A 22,576-nucleotide genomic window follows, 5' to 3' on the forward strand; every position below is an offset into this window, starting at 1 on the left:
ATTGCTATTGATTTTGCAACTATATACATGTATTCTTATAGAAGGATATACATTCATACAGAAATATTGTAATATACTTATTGAAAATAGTGATACTTAACTTTTATCATTATAGCTTGATTTGCAAAGGATTAAAAATTTAGCACTTCTTAATAAACAAACAAAAAAACTTGGAACTATTAATAAATTCAAGAACTAAAGAGAAGAATTTAAAATTTTGCATTTCTTAAATATTAGAAATAAGCTAAACAAAACTTTCAAAACTTGTAACTACTAACAAACTCTAAGTCAGGAATGACTTGATGTTCGTCAGTAATGTAATATGCCAAACAAAATGATGCTTGGAAATGTTGAAAATTTTGTTTAGTATCCTAATATTTTACTTCAAATAGTATGATTTGATATAATCATGTTGGGAAAATGCAAAAATCTGTTTTTAAATATCTTTTAGCAACTTTTTTTCTAATTTTATTGCCCAAAAATGAATTAATTTTAAATCATAAGCAGTTAAACTCAAATTAAAATACCGTTTTCTCAAAACTATGGGTTTTTTGACAGTTTTGACAGCGGGGTTTTTGACATGACGGTAAAAACCATGGTATAAACCGGTAAAAACCGTCATGTGTCAAAAACTTGCCAACCCTGTTAATAATATAAAGAGTTTGTTCTTGATTACCACATATTATTTTAAGTCTGTGAGACAAGGAAACTAGTGGCATATATAGTCTGCCGATATAACATATATATGAAAAATATTGTAGTTCATGATATAGTCCTTACTATATTAATGGAAGCCGCTGTCATTGATTATTCTTAAACCTATGTTGCTTGTCCAAAAGATTGTTCTTGAACTATCCTAATCGAATATATCTTGGAAATTAAATTCTATGTAAAAATGCTGCTTTACTAAATGCCAATTTTAATCACTTTTTTTTAAAATATTACTTTCTGTTTTAAAAGATCTAGGTATAAATCTATTTTAAGAAAGTTAGCAAATCAATAAAAGTTGCATGTGTGTTGATATGCATTTAAAAAAAAATTTATATTTATATTAGTAACAAAATCTCTAATTTTTACTTTTTTCTTTTTAGAAAACTGATTTGCAAAAATGCCTATACTGCGACTCACTGATAATTACTGCCCATAAGTCTTTTTATCAACACATGAAAGCTTACCATCCTGATAAAGTAGAAGATCATAAAAGTAAGATTTTTTTATGTAGATACTTATTTTTTTAAATGTAAAATGTTATAATTTGGTAAAATACAATTAAAATTTGTGTTCTTTTTTTATTTATTTCTTGTGTTTTTTTAGACCAAGATACAGTATATGATCCTGATGAAGACCCTTCATCATCCTTTGTAACTACTGATGATGATGCTAGCTTAGTAATGCATGTGGAAGAAGTCACTGAATCACCTGTAAAATACCAGAGAACAAGAAAAGCATCATTAAAAGAAAATAATCAGACTGTGTGGAAACACAAAATGAAATCTATTAATGAGGCTGCCATTAAAAACATCGATCAGTTTCAAAAATGTGTTAGGTTTAATTCAATTGTTGATAAAATAAATTCAGTTGATGAAGTTGTTCATACAATTGAGGAATTACAAGAAGCTACTACCATCAGATCTCAAAGAACCCCTAAAAAAAGTAAAAATATAGTTCCACAAAATGTTATTGAAAATGAGTTATATTTTGAAGACCCAGACGACTCTGTTGATGAACCATCAATCGACTCTGAAGTTGTTCAAAGAACTCCGAAAACTGGAACTAAATCTGTGTTTGTTTTAGACAATGAGTATTACAAAAGATACCATGAAAATTTAACAATGACAAGGGATTGGTCATCCGCTCGCAAAACCTACACCCGTTCTCGCAATTCTAACAGTATGGGGGAGTCAAAATTTTGTTCACAAATGTTAAATGATTCTAGTCAAGATGGACAAACCATGAATGAGTTTTCCGATTCTACAGGATTTCAGCAAGTGTTAGAACTTCAGCATTCAGATCACTCAACTTCAAATCCTTCACTCAGTTCGGACGATAGGCTCCAACTCACAGAAAATTTAGCGCCTAAAGATTTGATATTGCCATTAGATCCAAAAAATGTTGATTACAATTTAGAGATAATTGCTACTGAAGAAGCGTGTATCGATTTAATTATGAATCCTGATGATGCCAAATCTGTTAAAAGTTATAAAGAAAATAATGAAAGCGAGTCTAAATCAATACTAAATCAGAGAAAGTTTATAAATCCAGTAAAATCATTAAGTTTTGAAGATGCAGACTTCAAAGAAGACTTCAATCAAATCAATACATTTCGTAAAAAGAGTCTAGAGTTACGTCCCATTATTACCTATGGTGAGCGAGTTGTTGAAGAACAAGTTGTTACTCCCAGAAATACTACAGTAGACTTCAATGATTTATTGAAAAATGTGAAGACTTCAAGAACTGAAAATGATAGCTTAAATTTAGTAACAAGTAATAAATATTCTGGGAGATTTTTAAAACCTGTTGGTAATTTTCAGAGAAATAAAGCAAAAATTAGTGCTAAAGGGTTAAGTTACTACCGTACTAAACATTCCAAGACTAAACATTTCAACAAATCTAAGTTAAATGTCCTTACTCTCTTTTCTTGCAAAGCAGCAAAAAAGAGAAGGTTGAATAAAAACAATACAAAATTTTCGAAATTTTATCGGCAATCTAAATATGCCTGTGCTGAAAGTGCACAAATATCTTGTTCAGAAACTAAACAGGCAAACAAAATGGTGAAACATGACACAATAGGAAAGTCTTTTAAAAGAACTAAACAGATGAATTTGCATAACACAAATAAAACTCATAAATTTCCTTTGAAGAAAGCAATCACTGAAAAGAAAGTTAATTCAAATTCTACAAGAACTGAATCTATTCCAAACTACTCTGCCACAGCAAAGTATAAGAGTTTTTCGGAAGTTAGTGACTTTCTTTATGAGCAGTCTGCAGCATCTTATAATAAAGTAATATCTAATGTCATTTTAGATTGTGAAACTACTTTGATTGATTATCAAGAAATGGGTGAATTGTGTGCACCGGAAATTTCTGAAAATTTGAATTATGCTGAAAGTAATGTTACTTCTGAAACTGTAATAGAAGCTTCAAAAAATTTGAATTCTGAGGAAAATACTGTTTCTTCTGAAATTACACCAAAGACTACTGAAAACTTAAATTATGTTGAAAGTTTCAATACTTCTGAAGCAAGGGGTAGTAACAAATTTTGTAACTCACATAGTAGTATTTCGCATGAACAGACTGAAACTGTAAGTCAAGTGCAAAATGTAACTGACCAAGCTAATATTTGTAAAGAAATAATTAAAGAAGTGCAAATTATTTCAGGTACAAAAACAAATGTTGAGGCATTTGATCAAGATAAAATTAAAAAAAGTGACTTAGGTTGCACACAAGAAAATAATTCTTCTGTAGAAAGTAAAACATTAAATGATTCTTTAAATTTGCCTGAATCAAATAATGCTGAAAAAACTAATTTTCATGAACCTGGAGCATGCCAAAATATTTCAGATAGCTCTTTAAACAAGAATAAAACAGACAATATAGACGCTGATCATATCATTTGTAAGGATAGTCCTACAAAAGCAAAAGAAGTGATGTTTCAACAAACCAATAATGCTGAAAAATCTGTGGAAATCATTAATCATTCCACCGGTCAAGACAAGGATTGTGACACAGTTGTATCTAGTATGTTGGTGGATACGTGCAGTGATTCTGAGAAAGTAGCTTTGTCATCTGAAAAAAATTCTTTAGTCATTGAAAAAGATGAAAATAGTTCTAAGACATCAGGGAATTACAGTATAGGAGATATTTCAGAAACTACTCTGTTATCAAATAATAAAGTTAATGCTGAAGTTGAAGATACTTTAAAAAATTCTGTTTGCTTAGATCAAATGAAGTTATCAACTGATAAATCAATGCCACACTCATCAAATGTTGATTTTTTGGAAAAAGCTCTTCATAACCAACCTGGTACTGAAACTCAAATTTCCACCACTCTTAATGTTAATTCTGAAAGTACTTCTTTTGTCTTATCAACTGTTACTGATGAGAGAAATAAAGGAAATGAAATAAAACACAATGAAAAACTTAATGAAAATAATAAAGTATGCCTTGTAATGGATCGCCAACCCTCAATATCATGTTTATCAATTCAGTCTGACAATACTTCAGCTGAGATTAATGTGAAAGCATCTGTAACTAATAGTGTTGAAATTCTATGTAGTAATGTTTCAAACTCTGGTGAATCAGTCATAGAAAAGGTTGGCGAGAATTGTTCTGATAAATCAAATTCAAAGAATGTAGTATCAATGAAAGAAGTCATGAATGTGGAAACTAGCTTATCACCCATAGATAAAAAAGGTAAAGATGAAGAAAGTGTAGAAAAAAAAGTCACTCACAAGGGTGATGAGATTATCACGAATTTAAATTCATCCCAAACTAAGTTGGAAGACACTGCATTAGCTGAACATTCGCTCTCTGCTTCCACCAGCAATTTATCTTTAACAAATGATAGGATCAGTGTGGAATTAAACACATCACAAACAGTTAGAAAAAGGGGCAGGCCTAGAAAGGAAAAGAAGAAAGACATTTGTGAAGGGGACAGGACTGAAAAGAATGAAATAGAGGCAGGTATATGCCAAAAAACTGAAGCTGTTAAAAACTTAAATTTGTCAATTGAATTAAGAGAGGGTGAGTTAACTGAACATTTGCCTTCCACATTAGTTTGTTATTCATCTTTAACAGGGGAAGTTATAAATGGGGAAATTAGTACACCACAAATAGTTAAAAAAAGAGGAAGACGTAAAAAAGAATTGGCTAATAATGTAACTAATACTGAGGCTTTAGGTTCTGATGACATTGCTTCAGTAAAAGTTAGTACATTTTTAAGTCCAACTGATTCCGCTGTTACCACCTCTTCCAGAAAATCTGCCAGAATAAGATCCAGAAAAGAGTCCATGAAGCAATTAGATGCTGACAATGATATTTTAAATACAGAAAAATTAGAGCTTATTCGAAGTAAGGAAGTTAACTCTGATTTGAAGAGCATGGATAGGGAAGTGGAACATGAAATCAAAGAAAACTTTATCAATCAAGATAATCTTGACGAAAATGTGGAAGCTGATTTGGTATCAGAACATAAAGTAAAAAATTCTTCTGTTATGCTGTCTCCAAATCTCCATAGGGATAGTGGTCTAAGTGAAAAGTCATTCACATCTGAGTTAGATTCTTCACTAAGCTTGCCTGCAAAAGCAAAAAAGCGTGGTAGACCTAGGAAATATCCAAGTCCTACTTTTGACATAGTGAGTGGAAAAACTGGTTTGTCTCTGAATTCTAATGCTATTAAGCATCCAGAAACCAGTTTTAAACTTTCTGGTGGGGAAGTCTGCAGTAAAGGAAATATAGTTGAAAGCTTAAAAGAAGCTAATTCAAGCTTTACTGAAGAGTCTAATTCCGTTTTTGAAGAAAATGCTCTTGTAGCTAAGAAAGCTGGTGTAAAAATACTAGATCGGAGTGGAACACCCAAAAAAAAGAGAGGAAGACCCAGGAAATACCCATTGAAAGAACAGAGTAATGAGCTATTAAATAGTGTACCCAGTGATATAAATGAAAGTAATTCCCATTTTATACCATCAAAGCGCAGAGGAAGAAAGAAACAAAAACTTGACTCTCATGTTTTATCATTTAACAATGCAGGTGTATCTGAAAGAAATGACTACTCTCTTTTGGCTAATGTTACTCAACTTCATGATCCAAATTTTCGTAAAAGTCCACGAAAAGGTCAGCCTAAAAAATGTGCAAGATATGCATACATAAATTCGACTGTTGAAAACTGTGATCAACTTATTGAAGATAGTGATTTTGAAGAAAAAACTGTGCTTCTCCCAAAATCAGGGAAAAGGAAGGGTATTAAAAGGAAACGTGAATCTGATTTTTCTCCAGAGCAAACTCCATCTGAAACTTCAAGTGTAGAAGACATGTTTATCTCTGGTGCTTCAAATGTACTGATGGAAGGGGTCACCTTACCTCCCAAACAAACAAGGATATCAGATACAAGCTATTCTGGAAAACCCAACAGACGAAATTTCCATGATAAATCTATGAATAGATTGTATAACAAAGTTTTGAAGGTAAATTATGTTTTAGGAAATTTATCTTTAGTTTTTAAATAATGTAAAACTATTATTAATTTTAATAATCTGATTATTATTCTCTTAGTAAGAAGGAAATTGCTTATTTCAGAAAAAATTAAATTTTTATTATTATTTGACGAGTAGAGGCGCAGGAATAATATCTCGTTTATCTTTCTAATGTTCCATAATTGTTTCAGAATTTGCTGCTTCTCAAGAAATAGTATTAAAAAACCTTTTTAAGATAAAAAATCTTTTTAAGTGTGATCTGCAATTGACAGTTTTTAACAGGGAATCAGTTTAAAACTAGAAATTTCTACATACTGTAACTTTGCTTCTCCTTCTTTTTAGTACGATTGCCGGAAAATAAATGTAATATTTTCTCAGGCATCACTTTTCTGCATTAATTTTTTTTTATAGGTACTGATAATTAAAACAAATCGATCAAACTATAGGTCATATTGCAAACAGTGACACTATCAGGGTTATAATTTTTTTAAACGAAAATATTCAAAGTTTCAGGTTTAAAGAAACTGTTAAAAAATATACACTATGTAAATATATACCAATAAATATTATACATCGTGGCAACTGGTTTTTCGATTTCTAGTATAAATGATAATTTAAGCCACGAAATAAGATGAAAATACATTCTTGCTAAGCAAAAAAATTTTTTACTGATTTGTTTTCTTGTCCCTCAAATTATGTAAGCATTTCTGATCTGAGAAGTATGGTACAATAATTTAGTTTAAGTTATAGGGTGCGAAGCATTTTTTTAAAAGTTGCTAAATTTTGATTTTATTCTTTTTTTTTAAATCCCTTAAAAGTGCTTTTTCAATGGTTCTTTTTTAAAAAATGCTTAATTTTCTTCTTTCCAAAATAAGGTTTTTGTTTCTTTGCAAAGTCGAATCTTTTCATAAATTACATAAAAAGCTTGTTTTCACAATGTTCTGTTCACCGTTTTTACAATTCATTAAACCACAATCTGTTTTTGACTACCATCTTCCTTATTCTGTGAAAGCGCCAATCATTTTACATGCTGCATGAATCATTCACGGGTCTGCACGTGTATGCATTGAGTTACCTTCAATGGGAAGGATTCTTTCAATCATGTATAACTCACATACAGTGCTTCATCTCCCTCCCTCTGAAATCAAACCACATGTCTCTCATGTTATTTCTGATCATGGAGACCAACTAAACATAACTGATTTTTTTTCTTCCTGAACAGCAAATTACCCTATTGAAGCGAAGCACCGTAGACCAATGACATTCTTGCACTGTTCAATTTATTGATCAGTATGTATCCCAATCTTGACTTGGGGATCATTCTGTAATTAAGTATTTTCATGTGGGTCAGAGCTTCAGCACTTCTAAATTTTCGTCTCCCCTTTTATTCATTTTATTTTATAAGAGTAAGAATTGATTGAGAATTTTTAATCATGGGACTTTGTTCCTGAGCGATTTACTAATTGCCTAAAATGATTTAGGTTTTTATTGTAGTCTTATTTTATTGCACTTGCTAATTAAATAATTCAGTATTCTTGAGCTATTTCATGAAAAAAATAAAACAATTATTTTTAGAAGCAAGATTTTTTTTAAGATATATGAATTGAGAGAGTTTTTACTATTTTACGATTACCAGATGCAGTTAGAAGGCTTATGTGATTTAGATTTGTTATTTAGAAATAATATAATTTATATCTTTATCATTTCATTTAAAAATAATGGAAATTAAAAATTAAATTATCTTAGATTGGTTAAATATGATGAATATTTGGACTCTTAAGTTATAATGAACTTCTGACCAAAAATGTTTAGCTTTCACTGTAAAAATGTTCACTTTATTTTTATTTCGAAATTTTTTAAAACATTTCAAAGTTTGTTAATCGTTCTAACTTGCAAATTATTATAAAATTTTAATGGTTGACCATTCATTTATTTACATTTGTACTATGCATTTATTAAGATTTTCTTATTTTTCATAATTCTCTACTTATCTTTATCAATTTAGTATGTTCAGTGACATTAATCTTTATTTAAATTTAAAAAGTATTCCAAATAACTTTTTTTCGGTTTAACTACTTATAATTTTGAATTTAATTATTTTAACATAATTGCATCAAGTAATTATTCATTTAAAATTGTGCATAAATTATTTTTTATGGAGGCAAAATAAATTTAAAAAAGTTCTTTACCAGCATTTGCATTTTGTTTATTTTATGTCCCTTAAGAATGTGGGACACTAAAAAATTTTTTTATTTACTTCATCTGTCATACTTATGACCATTTAAAAAAAAAAAAAAAATTAAATATGTTTTTGTGCTTAAAAGGTACTTATTTTTTGGTGAAAATTTTGACTATGATTAGAAAAATTCAGCTTAGAAAAAGTATGCTTAGTAAAAGTATGCTTAGTAAAAGTATGCTTAGTAAAAGTCAGCTCATTAACTTTAATTTACTTAGTTTTACTTGCACAAATCAAGCGAGTTAGGTATTTTTGTATGGTACTTGAACATAAATTCCAAGGAAAAAAAACTTTTTAATAGTTGTTTATTATTTGTTTTATTAATTTAACTTTGTTTTTAAAAAAATTCTTTTAGATTTTGGGATTTAAATCACATAATTAACCATGATGTAAACATACTGTGCCCTTCAAAAATGCTTTTGAAGTAAGCAGTGTCTGAACAATAGAATTTTTTATTGAATGAAACATTTTCTCACCTACCAAAATTTAACGCTTGTTTTTTTCATTCCTTAGTTTTCTTTATGTTTGCTTTTTTGTTTACTTGTAAACATTTACTTTTTTTATCCTTTAATTTTAGTAAAAATTAACATGCGTTTGTAAATATTTATTTAACTCAACTTTTATTTCTGAAATATTTTTATATCTTAGGTTGGAACAGATTCTTCCTTTGAAATTGCACCTGATTCAGAAGATGATTTTTCCATGACATCTGTTTCAAAGTATGTTTTTTCCTACTTGATTTATTAGTTTCTAAGTACATGGTTAATAGATTGATAGTAATTGGCATATAGTTTTTTCTCTGTTTAGATTATGTAATTAAGATTCTTTTTAGATTATGTAATCATAATATTTTGGATCATAATATTTTGACACATTTGCACCTTGAAACTGCCATTTTGACATTGAATTAGTATTAGCTTAAAAAAATTCTTCAAGTGAATTTGAAATGAAAGAAATTTATTTCTCTGATTATATCATTATAAAGCATATTTTTATGTTGTTTGCATATTTTTAAGTGTTTAAACAATACAATGTATGGTTCCATTAATTTATAAATAATGAAGGATTTGATCAGGAACACTCTTAACTTTTTGAAAGCTATGGCTTTTTTCATTTATGAAATTGCACAAAATGCTAACATGAAGGCTCACCAGACAAAGATAAAGATAAATCATGAACAGTTGTTACAAACATGCAACAGTTATAAAAAATAGCATGTTATTTTATAAAAAGCTTTATTTCATTTGATAAAAATCCTTCGAAGAACAATTAAATTTTCCTGAAAGTCGGCGTCTTACATGTGTCATTGTGCCTTTTAAGTCTAAATCAAGTTAGTAGAAAATGCAACCCATTATTTATTTTTATATGATTTTAATTAAAGTAATTTTTTTTTATTTTTATGAAATATCAATCTAAAACTCATTTCATTTTGTTAGCTTCATTCAAAAACAAGAGAAACTTTTTCTACGGTTCAAACCGAAGAAATGTTTATGGAAGGCATTATCAGAAAGGTAATTTATTTTAAATCTATTAAGTTTGATTTGCAGTTAATTCAATCTTTGCATCATACCATTGTTAAAAATGTTGATAACTTTTATAAATTTTCCTCTTCCTCTCAAATATTTACTGTTTCTCTACTTTAATAAATATTTATATTTGTATGGTTTTGATTACTTTTTCTGCAGCCATTTTGTTTAAAGAATGTTGAGAATTATATATCACTGGCGACTAATGCTTATAGTTAATAATGTCCTTCAAATCAGTGGTCCCTAACCTCCAGTTCATGGAACAAATGGTACCAGGCCATCAAAGGAACATAAATATTTTATTTACTGTGGTGTATTTTTCTTGAATTGGTGCGATTTTCTTAGGATGAGAGGTTAATTGGAAGTTGAGAGACTTTGCCTAAAGCCGCACCAATACTGCACATGCAGCTGCTGCATTTCTTTGGAAGACATGTTTACATAAAATAAAATTAAAATTAATAAATCATAAGTGTTTAAAATGTAAAAACTATCAACATCTGCTTCCTTCTCAATGGACCGCAGTTAAATGATCAATCGTTGACCAGTTTGTGGTGGTAAAGAGGTTGGGGAGAGAGAATGATTATAAAGATTTCTACATTCAAACCCGTTTGAACATATGTCTAATCACTGTTTTTTAAGTATTAATACTCCATAGTTTTGTGAGAATTGGGTTTTAAAAAAACTAGTCTGCAGTATTTAAGAGCTAATATTTTAATTAATGGAGAGAAACAAAGATTATCTAAATAATACAAATTTCATTGAAAGTATTTATTCTTGATATTGTGTATCATTGTTTTTAATGCACAATACATATTTCTGACATGATAAAATTATGATTGTTAAAAGTTTAACCTAAAATACTCATTGTTCATATTTACATAGTTCTTTAAACTATCATAGTATGAAATTTTTATAATATGTAGAAAAGTTTCTTTGTGTTTTTCTCTTATCATTCGAGAGTCATTTGTGTCAGTGCCCTAAGACTTAGACGGCTGGTGCGCAATTTCAGCACCCTATTCTTTAATTACCATGTTTTGAGCATGTTGTTGGAAAAACATGCAGCTAATCATTTAGGTAACATTCCTAAAGCTAAACCAATGTGACACAAGGTTGTCACATAGGTTTAACATTAGAAATTCTTATTAATTAAACTGAATTTTTTTTGTAATTATTCTAAAGATAAAAATGAAGCAGTTCAACAACAGCCTGTTGTGATCCATGGGTGTCAAGGCACCACAATTTCGTGACCAATGGCATGATTGTAGCAATGTGGTCAACATTGCTCAAAGGCTGTCTTTATTTCCCAAACAAGCTTATTCCTATTGATCTGAAGTTGGTATTTTAAGAACAACATCAGTGATGTTTGTTAGCATATAGCTCTATTAAATCAAAAATGGAGTTTATTGCTCATTCTTCTATAATTATTTATATTTGATTCATTATCCCAGGTAATCTCAAGCAAAGTAAACCTGGGATGTTTTAACCGAATAAGTACTTTAAAAGTAAACTATTTAAAAACACCTGATTATTTTCTTTAGAGTAACAATTTTTGACTTTGTTTCTATGAAGCTAAGTAATAAACAATCAACGATAATTAAAATAAAGAAGTTACTTACTGAAGAACAAATTGCTTAATTGTGGTAAATCTAGACTATGATATGTTGGCTGCTGTCAATAACATCATTTTCGATGCTAAATAATACTAAGTATAGTTAATCTTTATTGCAATAAGTACTTCTAAAATGTGTTTTTCTAAATCTAATGATCTGGGACCACTGAAGGGGTAAAAAATAATTATAAAAAGAAACTGAAATTTAGATATTCAAGAAAAATTTTTAACAAATCTTTTAATGTTATTTCTTTGTCTAAATTCTCTTTCATAATTCATTATTCAGAACTAGATGTATTTCCATGATTGTAATTAGCATTTCAGTTCTAATTTTAGATTAAAGACTGCAATAATTCTAATAAGTTTTTCTCTTCGAGAAAAATTAAATCCTTTCAGATACTTCTCATATAAGAATCTAGCATATGTAATTGTTATATCTTTCCTTGTGAAGGGGATTGCTAATAAGATTTTTTCCTTTTCAAGTTCCCAATATTTAAGATGAAGCACAGTAATATTAGTGTGATTTTCATTCTTGCTCTCTTTACTTTAAATATAAAATAAAAACAGTTTTGCCTTTTCACCTACATACTTGCATTGCTCCTTAGTTCAACCACACATTGCCTTGCCACCCATTCCCTTGCTCTGCTACGTAACAGCATTTTATTTTATAACCATCGTTGAACAGCCGACACTACTAAAAGAAAACAAAAAAAAAAATAAAATTAAATCTAAATTATTAAAACTTCGATGCAAAAAACCGCTTAAAAGCAGCAGAAATTTCACAAAAAGGATAAATGTAGCAATAAAAGAAAAGAAGGAAATAAAAATATGACCACCGAAGCCGACGTCTTCAGGGGGTACCGGCACCGGTAGCCATAAAACAAAACCTTTTCTATTGAGGGGGAGGCAAATGCCTTAAGTAACACCCTCAGTACCCCGAAGGTTTTGTATAGAAGTCCAGAAAAAAACATGAAATACAAAGAACCAATTTAGAAAAGAAACTCAAACAAATTCATCAGAAAATAAAAACTCAAAACTCATTTTAACCAGGTCAAACATCGATTTCATAAGCACACTGAATGAAAAGGAAACGCTAAAACTAAAGAAAACATCGCCCTCTATAACATTGCGCAGATTGAGAAAAAAGAATTCAAGGAAGAGATACGTAACAAATTAATAGAATACTCAATTCATTCTATTAATTTGTGAGCATTTTGGGTTTTTATTAATTTTGAGTTTTTATTTTCTGATGAATTTGTTTGAGTTTCTTTTCTAAATTGGTTCTTTGTATTTCATGTTTTTTTCCTGGACTTCTATACAAAACCTTCGGGGTACTGAGGGTGTTACTTTAGGCATTTGTCTCCCCCTCAATAGAAAAGGTTTTGTTTTATGGCTACCGGGTCCTGTACCCCCTGAAGACGTCGGCTTTGGTGGTCATATTTTTATTTTTATTTCCTTCGTTTCCTTTATTGCTGCAGTTGAACAGCCGACCCAATTTTTATGACTTTACAGCTACTAATGTTCATCTCCATAGCCTTGCAATTTTGAACCCAATCCAGAAGACAAGGGAACTTTTGGATCGAGTTTTGGGAGAAATTTGCCTTCGCGGAGGACTTTTTTATGGAGCTAACCCGCATTTGCGTTACATTGAGAGGAAGACCACAAGAACCTCCCACGGTTGGCCTGACGGCAAAGGGACTCTAACCCATGATCCGTCCATCTACCACTGAGGATATTTCACGTCAGCTTTGTGGTAGGTGCAAGCCGGATGCAGAATTCGTATCGGCTGGGATTCGAATCTGGTTCGCCTCATTGGAAGGCGAACGCTCTATCCCCTGAGCCATCGCTGCTCATATAACAGCAATTGTCTAAAAAGTCTGTTCATGCTTCTCTTTTTTATATTTTTATTTGATTTGATGAATAATTTTCAAAAAATTTTCAGTGAACAAGTGCAATATTATCCACCTTTGGTAAAATCAATGCCTTTGAGACCTAAATCAAATCAAAATAATGTGGAATTAGCCTGTTTTGAGAGTGTTACTTTAAGTGGTAAGTACGGCTTTTGACATCAAATTAATAAATTATATATTGGCAGAAAATTATATAAATTATTTTTTTTTATTGTTTTTAGTATCTTATAAGTTTTTGTGTTTTTAAAAATATGCAAGAGAACATTAACGTAATTGAAAATAAATGCAGACTTTCTAATTGAATATTTAAGGATTGTTTTACGAGAAAGCAAGAGATGGATAGTTTCTTTATATATAATTTACTTCAAGTGACTTTTAATAACCAAACAAAAAAATTACATTTTCTCAAATTTTTTCAGATGTATTCTCATTTTTGGCCTTCGTTACCTGCACATAATGTGATGTCAGCTTTGCAAATTCTCATAAGATAACAGTTTGATTTGTTTAAAACTAATCTAGATAAAATTTTGTTTTTTGAAGTCTAGTATGATTTTAGTTCATCCTTATTTTTATTGTTAATTCAAAATTAAGTTGTATCTTAGCTTAGTCATAAAAGTTAAGCAGTGTTCAATAATTTTATCTTTTATTGTATTTATCGATCCTTCCGACACTCATTTATCCAGGGTTCAAGCAAGTTAAAGGCAAAAAAAGGGAAAAACTGTTTAGGCTTTCCCTTTTGATTCTCTTTAAGTTGACGATTTTGTTTTTGAAAAGCTTAAAAAAATGGAAAATTCTTACCACATACCTCTAAAATGACTAATAATAAAGTGGTCAGTATCTGTAATCATTTATTGAGATTTAACTTTTATTATCTTCTGTCATCTATTAGAAATATTGCTAGTAAAAATTCCTGTTATAGTAGAATTTTTACCTAGTATCTTCTGTTCTTAGGAAATTCTATTTCTGAAATTTATTGGGAATCCTGTTTATATAAATTTTTATCATTCTGAGTTTTTACTGCGCATGAAACAATTGCAGCAATTGTTTTGCATTTTCAGCGATTTTGGTCTTTTTATTTTTAGATTAAAAGAAGTTTGAAAGGAACTAAATTACTGAACATAATTATTTTGTACAAATCAACATTTCTGGGTTTAGGTATATATTTCAATTTAAGAATTTGATTTGAGTGTAGAATTATGTTCAGGCAAGAAATAGAGGTAGAAATTAATTTAAAATTTTAATAAACAGGAGTGTTCATGTCTTTCGAAAACTGATAGAAATTACTAAAAAGGGCTAAAACTGATAGAAATTGCTAAAAAGAGCAGGGCTCAAATTTCTCATTTGTAAACAGGGGTCTGTCCAGACATTTTGTGAAAGGTCCTGTTTTTGTAAAATTGTAAAAATATTACTCGTAATTTGTGAATATAAAATAAACGATAAGTCAGATTCTTTCAACCAGGGTCCTGTTTTTGTGAATTTGTGCAAATAGGGTCTGGTTGTTGCAAAAACCTTTACAAGGAGTTTTTAAATTGTAAATAGATACAAGACTGTAAAATTATAATTCAAAAAAATTAAATTTTCAAAAATTAACAGCAATTGCTGCTACTAAACTAGAGATGCAGCATACAAATATTTGGTTTTTATCCTATACTGCTGAACGCAGAATACTCATTTCGGACGAGTAATGGAAACAAAATCACTCACATTTTTAGTAATTTCAATTGACATATTTTAAATAACACAACTTAGTCACTTCTAATGTGTTACACATTAAGTAAACTTAAACATTTCTTAACTTTATAATATTTTTTTTTTAAAAATTGACAGAGGTTAATTTTTATTTACATAATATTTTAGCAATTAATTTTATGAATAAATATATATTGCTTAATTCTTTATTTACAAAAAAAATTATTTAATATCAATAAGAATGTACACGCATTGTTTGCAGAAGTAGAAATATTTTCTTAGAATACTACATTTGGAATTTTAAAAAAATTTTTGACTTCGAAGAGGTTTGGGTACATAATATAAATGAAATGAGATCAAACTTAGCCTTAGAATTAAAGCAAGAAAACATAATTAAAAAAATATTAGAGCAATATACGTCGATTGCCAGTAGATTTGAAAATATCTACAATAGCTGAACACTCGGCATCAGTTAAATTTTCTGACCATTTACAATAATGTGTAAATGTCTATCGAGTGTCTCTTGTTTCATCCTCGTTCGCAACTCAGTGCAAACAAGATTTATTTTCGAAAATGACCTTTCAGCAGTAGCTGTTGACGATGGTATAATAACCGACAATGTTAATAGTTTTAATAAATTAGAATTTTAATAACTTAGTTCATTTACATTCGTCATTCTTTTTTTTTCCCCTGGGGAGGGTTTATTCGATTAACAAAACAATGAAGATAAACAAGTTTGTGAAGGATCCGATTAAAAGATAAATTGCTTTGTGAAGGGTTCGTTTTGATGAAAAGATATTTTGTGGAGGGTCTGTTAACAGACCCAAATTTCTTCTAAACAGACCCCTTGCAAAAACCTTTAAAATGGAGCAAAAGGGCTCAGAGAAGACCAGGGTCTGGAGTACCTCTTATTTTCTCAGCAAATCATGAATGTAGAATATCATGCTTAACATAAAAAAAATATTGATTAGAGTTCTGAATAATTAGTTAAAGTTCTTTTCCACATTCCTACAATGGAAACGTTTTACCCAGATGACTTTTCGATACAACAACACAATGTTAGTCTTCACACTTCAAGGCAATCCACAAAATGGCTGGATGATATTGTAATAAATATTTAATGTGCCCTGCATCATTCCCTGATTTCAGTTTCATAGAGAATCTGTAGGGAATAATGAAAAATAACTTTAAAAAAGCAGGAAACAAAATTGTTAAAGAATGGAAGGAAGATTTTTTTAAAAAAATATAGGACAAAACATATATCGGCAATCAAGTCTCTCTTTGAATCTGTGCCCTGATGGTTTCGAAGGTTTATTGATGCTAAAGGAGAAGGAATTAACCACTGATTTATCTGTATAATATTTTATAAGTTAATATTTACATGGGGAGTTTTGTATGTTGGGTTCAAAGTATATGAGGCATTTTACAATGCATTTTTATTTCTGATTTCTTTTTTTTATTATTTATTTTTTTAAAATTTTTTTTATATATTTAAATAAAGTACTTTTTGCAAGTCTCAATTCTTTTGCTTTGTACTGTACAAAAAGTAGCTTAGTATGTGACTATTTTACACACATATGCATTAAGTTTTTATTTTATTACTAAATACTGTAGCTTACTCTATTTTATTTATAATTAAATACTTCAGTCAACTCTCACTAAATGGAAAAATATTTTCGTAGACAAAAGAGATTTTGCATTTTTTACTGGCGGTCCCATTTGGAGTTCTGCTTGGTGTCCAACTCCCGTTGACAAGAAAGTTCATCAATATTTAGCTCTTGCCACCAGTGGAAGTTTAGCGAATTATTATTCCTTTACTGCAAATAATGAGGGGAAAAGTTTAATTCAGCTGTGGAATATGGGTTTTCTTCAAACTTTTGAGTAAGTAGAAATTAACTTTTGAGTAAGTAGAAATTATTTTTATAATTTCATTAGGATCATAAGGTTTTAGAATTGAGATTTATATAATTTACTTAAAGGTGATTCATATTTAGTAAAAAGTCCCTTGTTCCTGTTTTTATTGATTTATTTCATTTTATGTCTTTCTCTGTAGGGTTGCACAAGAAGCATCTAGGGAAAAAAATTGGCTTTGGGACCAAATAATTCAGGAAGAACTTTAATTTTTATTTCAATTGATAGTAACTTAAATATTCTTTAATGTTAATAAGAACAATTTCAGTTTTTCTTAAATTTTTAAGACAAATTACAGCATACTTTTTCATGACTTGTAGTTATTTAAAAAAAGAATTTAACATAGTTTTCGTTTGGGGGCAATTTAAGTGACATTGAGCATAGCTGACTCTGATGAAAATCTTCAGCTTTTTCTCTTACTCAACTGTATTTAATTGTTAGGTTTCTTTTTTTTTTTTTTTTTTTTTTTTTAACTGTTTAAATTTTTTTTGTTGGACAATGTTCTTTCCTTGCTGTCTTGAATTCTAAATTAAATCTTCGTTTTTCATTTTCTCAGCTTTTTGTTCTTAAAAAACTTTTAAAGATAAGAATGGCAGCTCAATGCCATTTAAAAAATGAAAGATTTTGTTTTATTAGATTCATAGAAATGTATAGTGATAACACTAAGAACTTCTACAAAGTTTTCTTAAAAAGAAACCCTTGTAAAATGATGCATTTAGTAATTTTAGCTTGTTAATTTGTTTATGTTAAATACTGTTAATTTGTGTTTCAAGTTTTAAAAATTTATTTATTTATTCATTTTTTTTTTGTCTGAGCTGATAAAAACCGACTTAGAGAAGCTGAAACATTCTTACTATCTGCATCTCTCAAAAACAAGTTATAAACCCAGTGATTCTGCTTATGCTCTATAGCAAGTCTGATCAGACCTTGTTTCCCCAAATAATGTACTTTTTAGAAAAATAAACTCAAGGAGATACGTTTTCATGGTTAATCTAATTTTTTTTAATTTCAAATATGTCTCTTACCTTGCTTTAAAATTCTTTGTCTTGTCTATCAATGAGTGAGATCCTTATAAATGCAAATATTAATAGTTGGAAAAAGAGGTATGGAAACATCTGCTCATTATCCCATTTTTTTACAAATTTTTTAAACATGATTTGAAAGGCAGTTTATTTCATAAATTTTGTATTTTTTGAAAATTTAAATTGCTTTAAATGATAAATATTATTTTAAATTGGACATCTAAAAAAGGAGGTATAGTACTAAACTAACTTTCCAAAAATGTTGATCACAGAATTGTATAAGTACAATTATATCAGAAGAAAAATTCTGTTAAATTTTCAAAATACTGCACACTTTATGTTTTCAATACTGATTGAACTGTTACCCTGTTTTGTAATTTTTTAAGTTGTTACTGCTTTTAAATGTAAATAATTGTCAATTTATTTGTGAAGATAAAATGATAATTAAAGCATGTTTAACTTTTCCCCTTTCCTTGCATTGCATCACTTTGAAAGTTGCGATTATACTAACACTGTCATATTTCTAAAAATTCAAATGTTAAATTTTTTGAATATTTTTATTATCAACAGCTTTATTTCCAATAAGGCTGTTGTTTGAGACCTTATGAAGTATTTTTTATTTTTTTTAACTTGAAATGTTTTAAATTTGATTAATTAAGTGTACACAATTAATTTTTAAGAGCAAAATTTCTCTTTACCTTGAAAATGTTGCAAAACTATTTATAGTTTCTATTTAAAATGTTTCATTTGCTGAAATCTTTCTTTCAGTGATAAAATTTATTGGTTTTCAATATTTATTTCAGTTTGGAGCAAACACCAACTTTGCAGCTCTGCTTAGTATTTAATTATGGCAATATTTTTGATATGGCATGGTGCCCATATGGTTGCTGGGAAGATCCTGAACAAGATGGTGATATGTCAAGATTAGGTTTACTTGCAGTTGCAAGTTCTGATGCATTTATTAGAATATATAGGTAGTTTGCACATATCATTCTTTATAGCTTTTATTTAAATGTGAAATTGTCAAAAATTTACATGAAAAACGTTTTCAGAGTTTGCCTTGTATTCTATTAATCTTAAGTCATATTCAACCCTAACTCTTTTATTTTTAACCATATAAATTTTGAAGTTTTCTTAGACTGTTTAAAGGTTTGGAAATTTACGAACAATGAAATATTACTATTGATAAATGGTAAAAATTTCAATGGAAATGTGGAGTTTTCGTATCAGGCAAACAAATAAGCCCTCATGTATCATCTTAAAGAATACTGCGGGTATATCGAAAATCAAGAACCTCATTTATCTATTGCAAAACATTGCTAGACCTAGGTTTGATTTTTCTTCACCCCATAACATTTATAAATGTATTTCCTACATTGACCTGGATTTTTAGGAGAGTTTTCTTTTCATATATTTGGAAATAATTTATTTTATTTTCAGCCAATTTAAATTTAGATTATATATTTATCTGTTTAGTGTGAATGAATCATCTCTATTTTGTCATTCCTATCTTTTATCCTACTAAAGGTGTACCATTGTGACTCTAAAACGCTTACAAGTTTTAGTAAAAATTAATTTTTATAGTAAAAATTAATTAGTAGTTTTAGTAAAAATTAATTAGTTAATTTTTATTCATATTTTAAAAATAAATAAATGTAGTTTATTACTTATTATGCATCTGCCTTCTGGCAAACTTCTGTGCACCTACCGAAAAAGTATAAATAAAAATTTAAATGTTAACAACACAATCGTTTAACTGCTAACATCAATTGCTCAACACAGTAGAGGTTGTCGATTGAAAGATTGTTAAACAATACCATAATTTCAACATAAAATTGTAGGTTTATACTCAAATTTTAATTTTTTTCTTCATAAACTTCCTCTAGCTGTCAACAATAATGTTTAAGTACTGGAAGTTTATTTGTTTTAATAATTGTAAATATGACAATAAGTTTCAAGCAAAAATTCATGCTAAAACTTATAAAAAAGAGGGATTAAACAAGGTCCTTATCAAGTAGGTTGAAGAGACAAATGAGAAAATATTACATTTGTTTACAACATAGATAATAAATAATTTCTTTCATTTGTATATTATTTTTAAAAAAAATTTGTTTGCATAACATTTTAAATTGTAATTGTATCATTTTTAATACTCTGGGCTGAAAAAAATAGGAAGGAAGTAAACAATTTGTCTTGTATTTCTGGTGTTTACAACTGTTTATTATAGATCAAACCATTTTTAAGAATTTTCTTTGTTCTTTCTAACATAGCCCATTGCATTAACAAAGAAATGTTATTAATATTCTTTTGTCATTTCTAGCAACACAAAGGTTTTTCAATGTAAAAAAAAATGTTTTTTTTTTCGATTAAAGAAAATATTTGTTTATAAAAAATACTTAGTTGCGTAATTATGTCCAGCAAAAATCAACAAACAAGTTATACTCTGTGAATTATAGTAAATTTTATATCGAGAATATTTGTTTCTTATTGCTGAGTTAATTCCTTTTTTTCATATCTGTTCAGATATGCTGGTATAATTTGCTCACATATTTAAGTTATTACAATCAATTTCTATAGCATATTCATTGCATCTATACTATCACAGCATTTAAAATTATTGTTGTGACACAGCTTGTCAATCTCCCGTCATAATTGTTTTTTTTGTTGTTGTTTGATCTTGTATAAATAACTAAATAAAATTAGTATTTTATTTCATATTATTTTGGAACATATATTTTCTGCACTTCCCGCAAAAAGATCTTTGTCTGACAGAAACTTAAACTTACATTTAATATTGTACACTATAATTTTTTGTTCTCTCTTTTTCTTTTAGCATTCCGCATCCGAATTTCACCAATTCAGATGCAAGCAGTTTTCCTTTATACGATGTGTCTCCTTCAGCAGTTTTGAAACCTTTGTACAGTGCTCCTGGCACAATTACAGAAAAAAATGCATGCATCACTTTACATTGGGAAAAAACTGGCAAATGTGAACGCATTGCTGCAGGATATGGAAATGGTATAATAGTACATTCTGTTATTTATTAATTTAGTTCTTGAGAAATGAAAATTAAATAAAAGTTGTACTCGTAAATTTTTATATCATTAATAACTATTGAACCATATTTGAACAGGTTTTAGTAATTAAATTTTCACAGTTTAACATAATGTAAACATTTAGATTTTTTAATTTGTTTATTTTGCACAAAATTATCTATAGTTATACTTAATTGTGCTCAAAATGTTACTCTTCATGCAGTTATTTTTATAGATGTAGTAAAAAAAAAAATGAAGGGATTATTAGGATGTTTATCTTTCCCAACCGATCATAGAGATCTCCCTGTTAGTCAATTGTTTGTTGTAGTTATTAAAAAATGGCTTGCTTATACTCGAGCAAAATTTGTTTGACCAGCAAAGTATTAAATTTGCTCTCCTAAACTATCGAGACTACATCCTGTTTCTCAGCCCAGAATCTGAATTTGTCAGAAAGAATAGAACAGACTTTATGCAGACATATGATATCGAAATGATTTAAAACCATCAAGGCATTTAAAAAATTCAAAGATGTATGTATATAAAAGACTTCATTTGCATTTTTTTAATATTTGTGAAATTTCAGAAACACTTGCTTAGATAGTTTTTATATTACTACTACTTTAAATACCTGGAAAGTTTGACATTTCGAGTTGGCATGTTTATTCAGTAATATAAGTACGTTAGGTAAGCATGTAGATATAGCTTAAATATGGGTATGTTCATCCAGGTATGTTCATGCTTATTATGTGTTCATTCTCAGTGACAGTAAGTTTTGTTTGATTTTTACATAACTTAGTTTTGTGAACAACACCAGTGGTGCAAGTGCTGCGCCAATTGTGGAAACCTGCGCCTACATGCTCCAAATTGAGGTACTTGGCTTAAAATATGCCGATCTGCGCCCAAAAGGATATCCCCCCCCCTGGGTATAGCAAAGTCACAATTTTGCGGCAACCAAGCTTCTGCCATGTGGAGGGTTGCTCTGCATTCAGTGGGAAGGATTTTTGCACTCTCGTGTGCAACTCTGCTTCATTTGGCAAGATATTCTCAATTTCTGGCTTCATTTTCCACTCTCTGAAATGGAACCGAAACTCGAAACTTCTCTCGAATTTTTGGGGACCAACTAGCCATTGCCAAATTTTAATAGCAAAAGAAAATTTTTTATTTCTTGTTAATTTCATCGTTATTGAAGTGCCATTGTCTTCGTCAATGGCAAGCTAATGACCTTCTTGCGCTATTTAATTATAGATTAGTACCACGATCTTTGAATTAACTTGAGGGACCATTCACTAAGTACATATCTTCATGTTGATCCTCAGAGCAGTCAAGAATCACAAAGCTTCATAACCTCAACATTTCCTTCTCCCTTTTATTCATTTACTTTAATAAAGATAAGAATTAATTGAGTTTCCTAAACGTAAATTTTTTTATCTGAGGGACCATCCACTAA

General features: G+C 29.1%; 1 protein-coding gene across 2 annotated transcripts in view; it reads left to right on the forward strand.

Annotated features, from left to right (window-relative positions):
- Window positions 1-22,576, forward strand: part of LOC107452558 (uro-adherence factor A) — a 54,466-nt gene that overhangs the window by 12,905 nt on the left and 18,985 nt on the right. For both annotated transcript variants that reach the window (XM_016069050.4, XM_043046740.2), the window contains exons 3-10: window positions 1,092-1,203; window positions 1,315-6,182; window positions 9,076-9,146; window positions 9,864-9,938; window positions 13,505-13,611; window positions 16,844-17,042; window positions 18,898-19,068; window positions 20,928-21,112. In XM_016069050.4, coding sequence (XP_015924536.2) covers window positions 1,092-1,203; window positions 1,315-6,182; window positions 9,076-9,146; window positions 9,864-9,938; window positions 13,505-13,611; window positions 16,844-17,042; window positions 18,898-19,068; window positions 20,928-21,112 — 5,788 coding nt within the window. The remainder of the gene's footprint in view (window positions 1-1,091; window positions 1,204-1,314; window positions 6,183-9,075; window positions 9,147-9,863; window positions 9,939-13,504; window positions 13,612-16,843; window positions 17,043-18,897; window positions 19,069-20,927; window positions 21,113-22,576) is intronic.

The sequence above is a fragment of the Parasteatoda tepidariorum genome, chromosome 2 (assembly GCF_043381705.1).
Source record: "Parasteatoda tepidariorum isolate YZ-2023 chromosome 2, CAS_Ptep_4.0, whole genome shotgun sequence".
Taxonomy (NCBI): Eukaryota; Metazoa; Arthropoda; class Arachnida; order Araneae; family Theridiidae; genus Parasteatoda; species Parasteatoda tepidariorum.